Below are 14,040 nucleotides of genomic sequence, written 5' to 3'. Positions count from 1 at the left end.
CCATGACATCCGCTCAACTACTGCATCGTTTATTTCGTAATATCTGGGACACCGCAACTTTCCCGGTCGACTGGATGCAAGGTATCTTAGTGAAGGTGCCCAAAAAGGGTGACCTGACTGTATGCGATAACTGGAGAGGCAGCTTTCGACCGTCTCAATCACGAGAATATGTGGGGCGCCCTGAGACAAGTGCAAGGGGGTTCCTGGAAAAATCATCGGCCTCATCGAAGCACAGTACGAGGCCTTTTCGTGTAGAGTGCTGCACAATGGGGTCCTGTCCGACCCTATCCGGGTCGTAGCAGGTGTGAGGCAAGGATGTATTCTATCACCGTTACTGTTCCTCATCGTAATCGATGAGATTCTGGTAGATGCGATTGACCGTGAACCAAACCGCGGGCTGTTATGGCAGCCTATAACCATGGAGCACCTGAACGACTTCGAATTGGCTGATGACGTTGCACTCCTCGCGCAATGGTGCTATGATATGCAGAGTAAGCTCAACGACCTTGCCGACCGCTCCTCTTCGGCAGGTTTAGTCATCAACGTCAACAAAACGAAATCGTTGGATGTAAACACGGTAACTCCATCCAGTTTCACAGTAGCCGGGCAACCAGTGGAGAATGTTGAAAGCTTCCAATATTTTGGTAGCCAAATGGCGTCAGACGGCGGTACCAAGATCGACATAGGCGCACGGATCAAGAAAGCAAGGGCTGCCTTTGCGAGTTTAAGAAATATATGGAAAAACAGGCAGATAAGTGAACGCACCAAAATACGAATTTTCAACTCTAACGTGAAATATGTGCTGTTATACGCTAGCGAAATATGGTGTGTATCAGTGGAGAACACTCAACGGCTGCAGGTGTTCATAAACAGATGCCTGCGGTATATAATTCGGGCCTGGTGGCCTCACAACTGGATCTCAAACAACGAGCTCCATCGTCGTTGTCACCAGAGGCCGATAGCAACAGAAATTCGGGAGATTTTTGGGATTTTGTGAAAGGTTATAACAGTAGGAACCGTTTTGGTAGAACGTGAAACACAGAAAGAACTAAGATAGAAATGCATAGTAGAAAAGGGACGAGCCTGGAGTTGAACCCACGACCTCCTGCTTATAAGGCAGATGGCAGATTTTAATACAGTTCTGCATAAAAAAAATGAAGAAACTGTGTAATAAATTGGCATATACAATTTTGGAAGATTTTAATACAATTGTTGTAGAGGGCGGACTCGATTATCCGGAGTTTTGAGAAAAAAAATCACTCCGGATAATCGAGCCACTTTTTATTTGTTGCTGAAAATATAACTTTTGTTCAAATAATCTTTATTCCAGTAAAACAAAATCTTAGAAAATATCTCGTTGATTCGTGCATGGGTTCTGACGGTTTTGACCACCGTTAGAGATGTGCGCCGATCAGCAAATCGTCGGTGGCAGCGTTTGTCATAAATTTGGTCGGCGGCGTTTTCGGCGTCAAGACGAATACCATTTAGCCACCGGTAATGGGCCCCAACGTCTCCGGCCGGCCACCCCACTACTAATCCTACGAACTAACCTTAAACAAAAACTTAAAATTAAATAAAATAATGCTTTAAGATCTATATTTCATTTTCATTTCCTTCTACCAACGTGTTTGTTGATTCGTCCGGGTAATGTCCGTTTCTGCATCTTTGGTGTCGTAGGCCCCTTAAGCAGGTTACAAGTCGACCCTGAGAAATTTGGTGAGCTAGTTAGGGACGTCTGGACGTCCACTCCATAGACGTGAGGACGTCAAGGGAAAATGTTGCAACTTGGTTGGAAATGAATTTATGATAGAATAAATACTGTTTTAATAATGTATAGCAACATTAGATATGAGATATTATTTTCCATTTCAAGAATCATGAAATTCGGATAGAAATAAAATGTTTTTCTGATGTCAATACCGGTAATGAAAAATCAAGCTATAATACTATTTGTTCATATTTCACTAGGAATGTTGAGTTGCTTAAAATGTGCCGTTTTAATAGATTAATTATCTTTCTTGCTGCTCTGTATTTCTCCAGATGGACCATCCTCGTCAACATGGTCATGAACAGACGTTCCATCATCAAGTCTTGATTTGTCCACGGGGTATAACCTGAAGATAAATGATCATTATTATGTTGACAATATGTAAACCGAAATAAATTCATACCATCTTTGATAAAGATAAATGACAAACACCAGATCATCTCTGAAGCACGCAATACGATGCGATGTTGGCATTGTGATGATAAAGGCAAAGATGTCATCGATGAAAGTATTGAAGGCTTTGTACATCAAAGCTCTCCAGGGAAGGGTAGCAACCGATTTGAGTTTGTAGTTGATGAACAGCTGTGGTAGCATGAATAAGAATCCGAACGCATAAACTCCATTGACTAAAGAGTTAATTGTCCACGAGTACCAACTAAAAAAACGTTCGATCAATGTATATTTATTGTATTCCGGGTTTTTACCACCCTTCGTGGCTCTCAATTGGAATGCGTGGAAACTCGATATGTAGAGTATGTGAAAGATTTAATTCGAATAATGAGGTATTGTCGGCGTATCACAAATTTAGAATTCGGAAGTAGGGACTTCCAAACCGAGCCTTTATCTGTCAAACTAAAGGATACGTTGTTTAGCGCATCTTTATGTGATTCTAGCACACTCCCTTCGAAGTTGGAATTTTACCTGTATCTCGAGAAAAATCCATCTTCGGTAGAAAATGTCGTCTAATTTTGTACCGGATAGACAATAACCACTACCATTCGGTAGGATTCATGAAATCCTTCACATACTGGGCAAATGTACATCAAGTTTTGAAAGTAATGTTTATTTAGTTATATGAGCTTACCTTCTATGTGGTTGATATATCAGGGAATAAATCGCTCCGCATATGCAAAGGGGATATAATAAATAGCTAAGATATTTCATTGCTTGTTGATCGAAAACTCGTGTATCGTTCTCTGCCTTCGAGAGCTGACTATTTTGATCTGTGAGCGGTTCATAAGATATTCTGAACCAGCCCAATTTCAATCGGAATATCTTTTTTGCTTTCCATAACTCAATCATTGTTCCGATTCCAGCAGGAATTAAAACAATCATGGACGTGTCCGAATCTAATAAATATAGAAAAATGACTATCTGACTAAATGCACACCAGAGGATTGAGCGAGCTGACAATCCAGCGTAGCTCTTTTTACGCCGCCAAAATAACACATCATTTTTAAACGCCAGAAAATCGAAAATCATCTAAAATAAGCAAAACATGCACGAATATTAACATAATATTATTATTAGCTATAATTAGTTATGACTTACATGTATACTACCAACGAAAAGTGTTCCACATAATAAGTACAAATTCGTATCAGAGAACATTCCTTTCACATCATCTAAATCCTTATTTGAGAACCCCATTCTTTGAAGAGCCTGGAACGCCTGATCTACGTGCGCCAAAAGCTTGAGCTTACCAACTCCTATTGGCATGTAGTTTAATTCCAATGTGAAATTTTGGCTTCCTGAACCTACTTCTTCTAGATCAGCTTGACGCGATTTCGAAAAGTCCTCTTGCAGGATAGGCAGGAACTCATTCTTGTAGTTCACCCGGATATGTCTGGCTAGTTCTGGAGGTATGTCTGCAACCGACATCTGGAAGTGTTCTGTTAGTATACTGAGGAACACTTTTGTTCTCACATGCGTAATTGGTTTGATCGTCATGGAGCTTTTCTTCGATGCGTCCGCTTCCTAGAAATGAAAATGTATCATTATGAATCTCAAAAATTCTAGTTCTTTTTGGATCAACAGAGCTGGAGAAACATTCATATACATTCAACATTGCTTTGGAGGGAGTAATACGAAGCGCAGGGATTGACACAAGTGAACCGATTTCCACGAGGTCCGTTTAGTTATTTGGTTTCGCCGACGACATTGATATTATGGCACGTAACTTTTTAGAGGATGGATGAAGTCTACATCAGACTGAAAAGCGAAGTTTAACGGATTGGACTAGTCATCAACACGTTGAAGACGAAGTACGTGATAGGAAGAGGCTCAAGAGAGGACATCGTAAGCCACCCACCCCGAGTTTGTATTGGTGGTGACGAAATCGAGGTGGTTGAAGAATTCGTGTACTTGGGCTCACTGGTGACCTCCGATATCGATACCAGCAGAGAAATTCGGAGATGCATCACGGCAGGAGATCGTACGTACTTTGGACTCCGCAAAACACTCCGATCGAATGGAGTTTGCCGGCGTACCAAGCTGACTATCTACAAAACGCCTATTAGACCAGTAGTTCTCTACGGGCACGAGACCTGGACGATGCTCATGGAGAACCAACGCGCACTTGAAGTTTTCGAAAGGAAAGTGCCATTTATGGTGGGGTGCAGATGGCGGACGGTACGAGGAGGAGGCGAATGAACCACGAGTTGCATCAGCTCTTGGGAGAACCATCCATCGTTCACACCGCAAAAATCGGACGACTGCGGTGTGCCGGGAACGTACTACTGGCTAAGCCAGAATGTCAGACAGTAATCCGGTGACAATGGTTCTGGACAACGATCCGACGGGAACAAGAAGGTGAAGTGCACAGCGAGCAAGGTAGATCGATCAGGTGGAGGACGATTTGCGGACCCTTTGCAGACTGCGTGGTTAGCGACGTGCTTAATGGAGAAGACTTTTATGCACTGCATAGGCCACTCCGGCCTTAGTCTGGTAATAAATAAAAAGATTGGACATTAGTCGACACATTACCTTGATAAATTCTCGACTGATTGCCAATTCCTTGAACCAGGGTTTGTTCGATACTTGTGGGAGAATTGAATGTCACCATCTACCCAAAGATTGTTGACGAGCAATTGTGAAAAATTCGTTGAAGGTATATTAATAATCCGCTTTCTCGCATTGAAACCGCTTCTGCCGGTTCGATTGAAAATAGGATAGCGTTTTCACTGATATTTTATTCTAATATTTCTAAGGAAAACTAGATGATGCAGAGCAACACACATGTAGCACAAAAGTCAGTGTAACCCCTATACAACCGAATTTTAGTTATATTTGAGATGTTGCTACCGAATTGGTCTGAATTGTGCTGCTAGGGTTATATTCGATAAAGTGTACGTTTATCACTTTTTTTTTATGAACTTTGTCAAAAACCTAAAAATCACTCTAATAAAAATTTAAAAAAAACTTTTTTTTAAGGAAAAAGTCTTTTTTTGGTATTTACTATTCTCTGGTAAGTTTTGCTGATGATTGTAATGATAATCCCGTCATATACGTCTACAAAGGTAGATATTTTTATTTTTTACACCATCTTCAACTTAAACTGCACAAACTGATAGATTTATTTCTAATGCTAAGATTAAAACGGTTATTGCCTAATGCTAAGATTATTGCCTAATGCTAAGATTAAAATGGTCTCCTATTATATTGAAATCAAACGTAGGTATTTCGTTGAACAAATTAAACGTTTTGATGGGGTCTCTTCCCCTACTTCCAAATCATCGGTGTACACAAACCGTTAACGAAACATAATTGTGAACGATTTTAATCAGATGTAGCAGATTTCCTGCTCTGCGAGGGAAAACCATGTGAAGGTTGATATGGAAATGCTAATATCATCTTCCAAACTTAGACGTACATGTTCATGATAGAATTAGAGGCGAAAGTATAGAATTGATAGTTCCGTTAGAATACGGTAGTCATGAAGAATGTTTTTATAGAAGTCGATTTGAAAGCGAGCGGAGGGCAATATTTGTGATGGCACATATCGCACGACTTTCCTTCTGCCAAAGGGAAGAATATCAGTGTGGAAGCTGATATATCTCCACTGGCATGTGAAGGTTCTTGGTTGATTAGTACCTGAAATAATTAGTTAGAGTGGACTATGAAATATATTGGAATATAATGGTGTCAACCGTATTTAGTTAGCATTGACGTTTCATTCGACGCGCACTTCGTAAAATGGTGTAAAGGGAGCTAGGGAGTTTTCTTGAATGTATTTTCGTAATTATTCAGGTATAAACTAACTGTTGAAAATTAAGCTAAATTAAAGCCCATAACACACATTACTTTTCAAAAGGCAATAATTTCAATGAAGAATCTACTGGCCTCATACAATTCGGTTTACTTCATTAAAGCAAGTACATGTTACATGTACCATGTTCGTTGTTTTAAAACTGATTGGCGTGGAATGTCCTTCAAATTTAGTAGAAACCCGATTAGCTATTGCCGTAAAATAAAATCTAAAAAAATCATCAACTCACCGGAACACCAAGAAGATTGAAAGCAGCTGCTCGTGGAACTGCGTATTCTGTCAACTTTATTTTCTGTATTACCATAGGACCATCCTTTTTAATTGATTTCCATTCAATGGTTTCACTGTCTCCGTGTAAAATGACATGTAGGAATAACGTTCCATTACGTCTAGTTTTCGCCGGAATGTTGATGTCGAATGATCTGTGTTCGAATGCAAAAACAATAATAAGCGCATTTGTTGATTTTATCTTTATGAATGAAAATAATTACCTTTTATATTCATTATAGTAATCCAAGCGTTTGATTGAAGCTATCTTAGTAACCTCACTGCTAATGGGATTATTCGTGGCGGAGGTAAATAGAGCCAACTGAAGCTTTGGATTAGAGGCGAGGTACGACTTAAAACATGGAGTCTGACTGCAAACTGGAGTTTTGAACAGTTTCACCAAAGAAAATATTGAATAACCTATGTAGCACACAAATATTGCACATAAAATAGCCGAAACGGACGGAATTTTCATTTTAACTTTAATATGTTTTATATCGCACAGCTGAAGATCAAAACGTACACAGCCTAACAAATGTCACGTCACTTATTTTGGTCTCTACCTGAATGACAGTTGCCGGTCTGATGTGTTCACTTCATCTGACCGGTGTTTTCGGTGTGTGGTTGATGCCATAAGCAAAAAATAAAATCATCCATAAATTTTCATTAGCCATGACACTTTCTTATTGGATTCTTAGTTTCCATAAAAGGAAGTTTGTTTCACATATTGTTAGCCATAAATCTACAGGGTGGAGTAATATTATCTGTGTTTACTCTTTAAGTCATAACAAGATTCTACGCATATTTAATAGAAACAATATCGACCTCTTGAATGAACCTTTTCGTAACATATCATGAGAAAATTACGAAAAAACGCCCAACTGCATTAATGTTTGAACAAACATAGAATCGGGTACTTCTGTTTTGCAGTGTATTGTATTTTATCACCACCCAGTTCCAAATTATTTATAAGTGGGCTTAATTTTATCAATAGATGGCGTTATGTTATGAGATTTATAGCAGTATAAATTAGTTCAATAATGACATCTTTTATTGAAAGATGCTACACATTCAACAGTAAATACCCGAAAGCCGTTGATTGTTGGAGTTAGCCATTTTGTAGGGGAATGAAAGATGAATCTTGTTCCAATTCTGATAGTGTCGTCACTTTGTATTACACCCATTTTAGTATAATCGTCAACGACAGCCGTTCGGGGCCCTTGAAAGAATCGAACATTAATGTGCATTAGACTGGCCCAGGAAACAAAAAGTTGTCGAATTCCACGGTCTTTTGGTAAAAAAAGCAACCTCTCAAAATTTCAGCTCAATCGGTTGTTGCATAAGCTGGCGCAGTTTATTTGAAGTTTGTATGAGGATTTCAGTCAAAATATATAGGAAAATACACCTCCGTCACTCATTCGATCTGGAAATTGATTCTGATTGCTCAATTGAGCTCAGAATTGCAAAAAGGGCAGTTGGCATGTTACAGAAAAAATTCACAGAACATTGTACGATGATTAAATGAAATTTTATATAGTTGTATTTTTTTTATGTATTTTCCTATATATTTTGACTGAAATCCCCATACAAACTTCAAATCAATTGCGTTAGCTTATGCAACAACCGATTGAGCTGAAATTTTGAGAGATTGATTTTCTCACTACAAGACATAATCCTGGGGGTGCCCCGTGGAATTCGACAACATTTTTATCTCCCTATACTAAGCTGGGCCAGTCTAATGTGTATGCACCAAACGCAGAGCCGTAGCATGGACTCCAGGCGCCCTTGGCGAAATCTTTTTTGGGCGCCCCTCTCTTACTAAGGAAAAATGTGCAATATTTCACATTCCAATAACATTTTGAATCTCACCTTAAAGTTTTATAAATTTTTATTGACGGGATTTTCTTTACTCTGTTGGCTCATCTTGTAGAACAGTAAGAATGAAAAGTTTAGTGGATTGAAGATGCTTCGTATAACAAACAGTTGTTAGGCGGTATGTCCCTGGAATGTTTTTAAATGTTTTGAGCTTTTACACTAATTTGCAAAATATGGTAAGATATGTTAGGAACTTGGCAGAGTCGTGGGCATTTCTGGATCCTCGTATGGAATCTCTTGGAACATCCAGGCTGAAAGATCATTAAAATTGCTCATAGTGTCCTAACAGCTGTTTCCTGCTCTTAATGGAAGGAACTGACGTACTTGCAAGTGGAGGTATTTCGTTGGGTCAATAACTTCCAACTTTGAAGTGGTCGGAATCGACATCGGAAGCAGGAGGGCCATGTGGTAAAGTGAGACTATGAATGCTTTGATACCACATGCCTTGGCACATGTTGTATATATTGCGGATAAATTTTGCTAATCTACGATAGCTGATAACCAAAGTAGTCATTTAAGCACGGTACATTATCACTGCTTATCGTAATGCCTCCAGGTCAAATTCGGCCATGATGATAATTTTTCGGACTAAATGAAGTTTTTCTGAATGAAATGAGCAAATTTGTCTTAAATCTACACCATCCTACACACACCTACCCGATATAAGTCATTAGAGCAAAAGGTCTTTTACAATTTTGGTCAACACCTGTGGCAGTAATTGTGCCCGAAAATGGTAACAATCCGATCTACAATTTTTAAATAGAGCGTTTAAGTGAAATGTCTTTACTTGTCATTAGACGAATTTATACAATGAATCGCCTGCTTTGGGCGTGCTTACAGCGGCACACTAGGAGTTAACTTTTGAAAATCAGTATGGCGAAAGGCATCTAATGTTTAATATATCGAAAATAAGCACCTTAATCGAAAAAATATTTGGTAGGCGTAGTAGCGGACACCTTCCTACATAACTGGTACTAAATAGTTTTTCGTGAAAAGTTCCTACTGTTGAGAAAACCCGCATTAGATGTCTTTCGCCATACAAACTTCAGGTGGTTAACTCTTGCCGGCTATTTTTACATATACATTAGCGCCTGGATATGGCAGTGGCGGGTAGGAAACCAACCACCGTATCTGATTCATTGCATTTAATTCCACCACTTCAGTCTTATGACAAGTGAATTTACAAATAACTTTTGGAATATAAGTTTTCTAGACTTTTTCTTAGCCCCTTGTAACCAGTTCCGAAAGGCTTGGAGAAATCGAAATGGCAGTCGAAGTTAAGACCAAATCATTCGACTTGTTTATTTGAGATCGGGGATCGGATTTCTTGAAATATCTCCGTCATAGACCTTTGGACTTTGTGGTCGATTTGTTATTATATGGCCATGTAACGAATAAACTTGTTGTGTTTCCTATTCCCTAGTTCTTGATACCAGCGCCCCCTGAGGGCTGGCGCCCTTGGCGGGGGCCAACTCGGCCAACCCCACGCTACGGCGCTGACCAAACGTCACTCATATAAATTAGAGCTGTAAAACATGTGGTGAATTTGAAATTCGGGAATCGCGGGAATAATTGTATAATCACCTTAAGAACTTCCACAAGCAGGGCTTCCAAGCTAAGTTACCATTTTCGGATTCGTATATTTCGAGGCTAACGTTATGATACTCATATGCGCAAGGAAGTCGAGACGATTTTCAATTTAAAAATTTTCTTGGAGCGGACCGTGAATCAAACCTGGCTACCCTTAGCATGGTCTTGCTTTGTAGCCGCGCATCTAACCGAGGCTAAGGAAGGCCCTAGAATTAAATGCCTTTGATAGAAAATAAGGCCTTTATAGAAGGAATCCCCATTTTGGATAAAACAACAGTAGAGGGTAAAGTCTGTTAATTCTATTTGGCTCTTATGGAGCAAAATGGTTATTCATAGACATGCGGTTATATTTTTTGCCTTTCTCGTATACTAAGTATAAGACACATGGTGTTATATACCAATCGACTCAGCTCGACGAGTTGAGATGATGTGTGTGTTTTTTTTTGTTTGTGGTCCACCAGTTCCCAATTTCAAACTTCCGCACTGATGGTGCCCCGACTATTGATCGGCGGCTCTCGCAGGGGACGCTTACGCGCATTGCGCCGACTACGTCTTCGGATTGCAGAGGTGGTCCGACAATTCCGGTGGTGCATGACGTCCGCACTGGCGGTGCCCTACATACCCGAAGCACTTCCTTCTTCTTTTTTCAGCAGGTTGGCGGTTCGAGTGCCGAGGTCGGTCTGACGATTCCGGTTGACTGAAGACTTCCGGTTCGCTGGCGCCCCGACGACCCGAGACCAAACACTGCTCAATGTGCTGGATTTCCCTCCAAACCGACGCTTATTTGCTGGTCCCTTCTCCATCGACGCTGCAGCTCTGACAGTATTTGCATCACGATTCTGCTTAACGCATTCCACGTATCTTCATTGCGACACATTCGCTCCGCGATGTTGTCCGCCCTTATGGCAGGCATTCTTCTACGTGCCTCTGCAAATCTCGGGCAGTCGCACGTGCTCTGGAGTCTCCTCTATGTTGGTACACGCCGGACAGAATGGCGATGACGCATGGCCGCATCGGTGCAAATATTGGCGGAAACAACCGTGTCCGGACAGGGATTGTGTAAGGTAAAAGTTTACTTCACCATGCTCCCTGTTCACCCACGTCGACACATTGGTGATGAGCCGATGGGTCCACCTTCCATTATCCGCATTGTTCCACTCATGCTGCCACTTCACCATAGAGTCCAGTCTCACCACCTTCGTCACATTTCTGGTATCCCTCCGTTGGTAGCACTCGATATCCTCTGCTAGGATTATGCAGATTGGAATCATCCCTGCCATGACGCAAACTGCCTCCGACGAAATGGTTCGGTACGCACTCGCGACTCGAATGGCCGTTAGACGAAACACGATATTCAGCTTCCTCCGGTTACGTTTCGTCTTGAGCGCAGCTCTCCAAATGATCCTTGCTAACGCACTGATCATTTTAGTCGCCTTTTCACAGGAATAGTCCACATGGGTGTTGAAGTTCAACCGGTCATCAATCATTACGCCTAGATGTATCAGAGTCCGCACCGACGGGATGTCGTGCCCTCCGATGGTAATCTGCATCCGCTAGATTACTTTGCAGTTACTGACAAGCATTCCAGCACTTCCGTTTTGTGGTGAGGAAGTTGCAGCTTGACTCCATTCATCCAGGTTTCTACTGCGTCGGTCGCTTCCGCTACCAGTATTTCCACCTCCTCCAGTGACTCACCGGTTATCATTTGGACGACATCATCCGCGAATCCATAAATCTTTACACCTTCAGGCAACTTCAGCGTCAGCACCCCGTTGGGCCACATTCCATACCGTTGGGCCTAGTATGGACCCTTGTGAAACGCCCACCGTAACCATGATCGACTTCTGCCCCGAATTCGTGTCGTAAACAAGAATCCGGTTCAGGAAGTTCGCATTCCATGCAGCTTGCGACGATGGCCTATTGAACGTTTTTTTGACGTCAATCGTCACTACTACGCAGAACCGGTTGCCGCTCCTCTTCTTCTTGGACGCCTTCTCTCCATCTTCAATGACTGTCCTAATTGCATCCATAGTCGATCTACCTTTACGGAATCCGAACCGTTTTCCCGGTAAGCCAGTCTCACCCTCCGTGAACTGTGTAAGCCTATTGAGGATAACCCTTTCCAGAAGCTTTCCTAGTGTATCCAGCAGACAAATGGGCCTATACGATGCTGGATTTCCCGGCGGTTTCCCTGGTTTCGGCAGCAGCACCAGTTTTTTCTTCCTAGACAATGGAGGGGGAATCTGCTCAACAGACATCCTGTGTTGACCAGGAAGTGCGGGGTTAGGGATCACCGAGGGAGGCAGGACTACATCCCCGACCCGCTAAACCGTTTCCATTGCCGCCAAGCCCATAGTCCCTTCGGTACAACCAGAAAGTAATGCTTCAAAGGGGGGCCAGTGCATAACGCACCCTCGAGGTTAGCTGCGTGTCCTTGCAGCACCGAACATCGTAACTCGCTTTTTTAGAAGAACACCGTGGTATCGTGCCAGCCCGTTGCCGGCTTTCCAGGTGGCCTTACCACGCCCTATGTCCTCGGAAGTTGGGAAGGGTCGACTTCGCGCCTGCTTCCCTCTGCACGACTGGTATCAAGAATGATGATGCCGCGTGCACCCCAAATTGACCTTTCTGCGATAGGGCCTATTCGCCAGCACACAGAGGGACTTGCCGACGTGAGGCCTACGCCTGCCCCAGCCTTGACGAGGACCCCTTTCCGTCCTCGGGCTCGGAACCCGCCCGGTTGACCGACGCCGCGAAAGCGACGATACCATGTTGGTGTGTGTGTGTGTGTGTGTGTGTGTGTGTGTGTGTGTGTGTGTGTGTGTGTGTGTGTGTGTGTGTGTGTGTGTGTGTGTGTGTGTGTGTGTGTGTGTGTGTGTGTGTGTGTGTGTGTGTGGGGGGGGGTGTGTGTGTGTGTGGGTGGGTGTGTGTGTGTGTATACGTGCATTTTTTACCTACTCAAGTAACAGAAGGTTCACCTGTCATAAGACGAGTTTAAACAATCCCATTGAATTCCACCACTTAATTGTATCCTGACAGATACGTATTTCGACCTCAACAGTAAGGCCGTCTTCAGTGTCTTGTACTTGACTCGACTCGACTCGACAAGACACTGAAGACGGCCTTACTGTTGAGGTCGAAATACGTATCTGTCAGGATACAATTAAGTGGTGGAATTCAATGGGATTGTTTAAACTCGTCTTATGACAGGTGAAAACATTCCACTAAAAAGCTCAAAATAATTTTCTTAACAGAAGGTTACTTGACTTACCCTCTCTTCTAATACCCTGAACCCCCACCTGTCAGTAGCCTTCTGAGGGATAGGCAGTACTACATGCACTCCTCCAAAAACGGTACGTTTCACGGCGTCTCTCTTTGATGTTTTATTTACTTCTGAGCCCTTTGGCTCTCTTGTTTGTGCCAGTAAGCACACAAAAGCCTTGAGCCCTTAAGCACTTTATCTTTTCCTCGTGACATTCAGCACCACCTCCTTTTTGATTTATTTAGCTTTCACGTGGTCGCACTTTACTCAGATGATCCCCGACGGCTATTGTTTGATATTGAAAATTGGGCAGATCGGACTAGGGGATCAGAAGTTAAGAGTAAGAAAACCACTAGTAAGAAATGCAACTCAAATGGGTTGCATAATATTCATTAAGACATTCATTTGGGTGCTGTAATGAAAAACCAACATCAGAACAGTAGTTACATGACTGCATTTTGCTGAATTAGCTTGGGTAAGTGTTCAAATAGTGTATTCTCTGCGTCGCGTAATAAATTAAATAGTTTGATGGACATGACATCAAAAAATTCCAAAAGCAAGTTCATCTATCGCTTCACGGCTTATCGAACTATGTAATGTTGTACGGTAACATGAAATCTGATTGTTCTCAGCAACAACATAATTTATTGGCAAGAATGACCATGTGGAGTAAATACGACTGTACAATTTTGGAACAGACTTATCAAATTAAAGTCCATTTTTCGTCATTGCAAAAAGTAGCGTGTGCAACTCGTTGCAAAACTCGATTTTTTCAGCACTCGTAGTATTTATCCAACTATTATTTAACGTACAACTCGTGCTGGAAAAAATCATCTTTTTGCAACTTGTTGCACAAACTACTATTTAGTATTTTTTGCACGAGATAGACATCAACTCCGCTAGGTAGACTAATTAGGGTTTTTTTTTCAAATAACCTGAGGTTGAAATATCCATTTTACCAAGATTGTCTGAGATAGGGCCAGTGATATCACACATATTTATTTTATGCTC

The 14,040-nt window shown here is 41.8% G+C and overlaps 1 protein-coding gene across 1 annotated transcript; it reads right to left on the bottom strand.

Moving 5' to 3' along the window:
* Positions 1-1,913: 1,913 nt before the first annotated feature.
* On the bottom strand, positions 1,914-6,880 carry LOC134224662 (lipid scramblase CLPTM1L). The gene is made up of 6 exons (XM_062704146.1): positions 6,527-6,880; positions 6,265-6,457; positions 3,320-3,745; positions 2,853-3,250; positions 2,172-2,423; positions 1,914-2,114 (listed from the first exon to the last, which is right to left on the bottom strand). The coding sequence occupies exons 1-6, from the start codon at positions 6,775-6,777 to the stop codon at positions 2,006-2,008; spliced, it is 1,629 nt and encodes a 542-aa protein (XP_062560130.1). The 5' UTR covers positions 6,778-6,880; the 3' UTR covers positions 1,914-2,005.
* Between the last annotated feature and the right edge of the window lie 7,160 nt (positions 6,881-14,040).

Source organism: Armigeres subalbatus, chromosome 3 (assembly GCF_024139115.2).
Source record: "Armigeres subalbatus isolate Guangzhou_Male chromosome 3, GZ_Asu_2, whole genome shotgun sequence".
Classification (NCBI taxonomy): Eukaryota; Metazoa; Arthropoda; class Insecta; order Diptera; family Culicidae; genus Armigeres; species Armigeres subalbatus.
The sequence above is the reverse complement of the archived record's forward strand: the minus strand, read 5'-3'. Positions and strand labels throughout refer to the sequence as shown.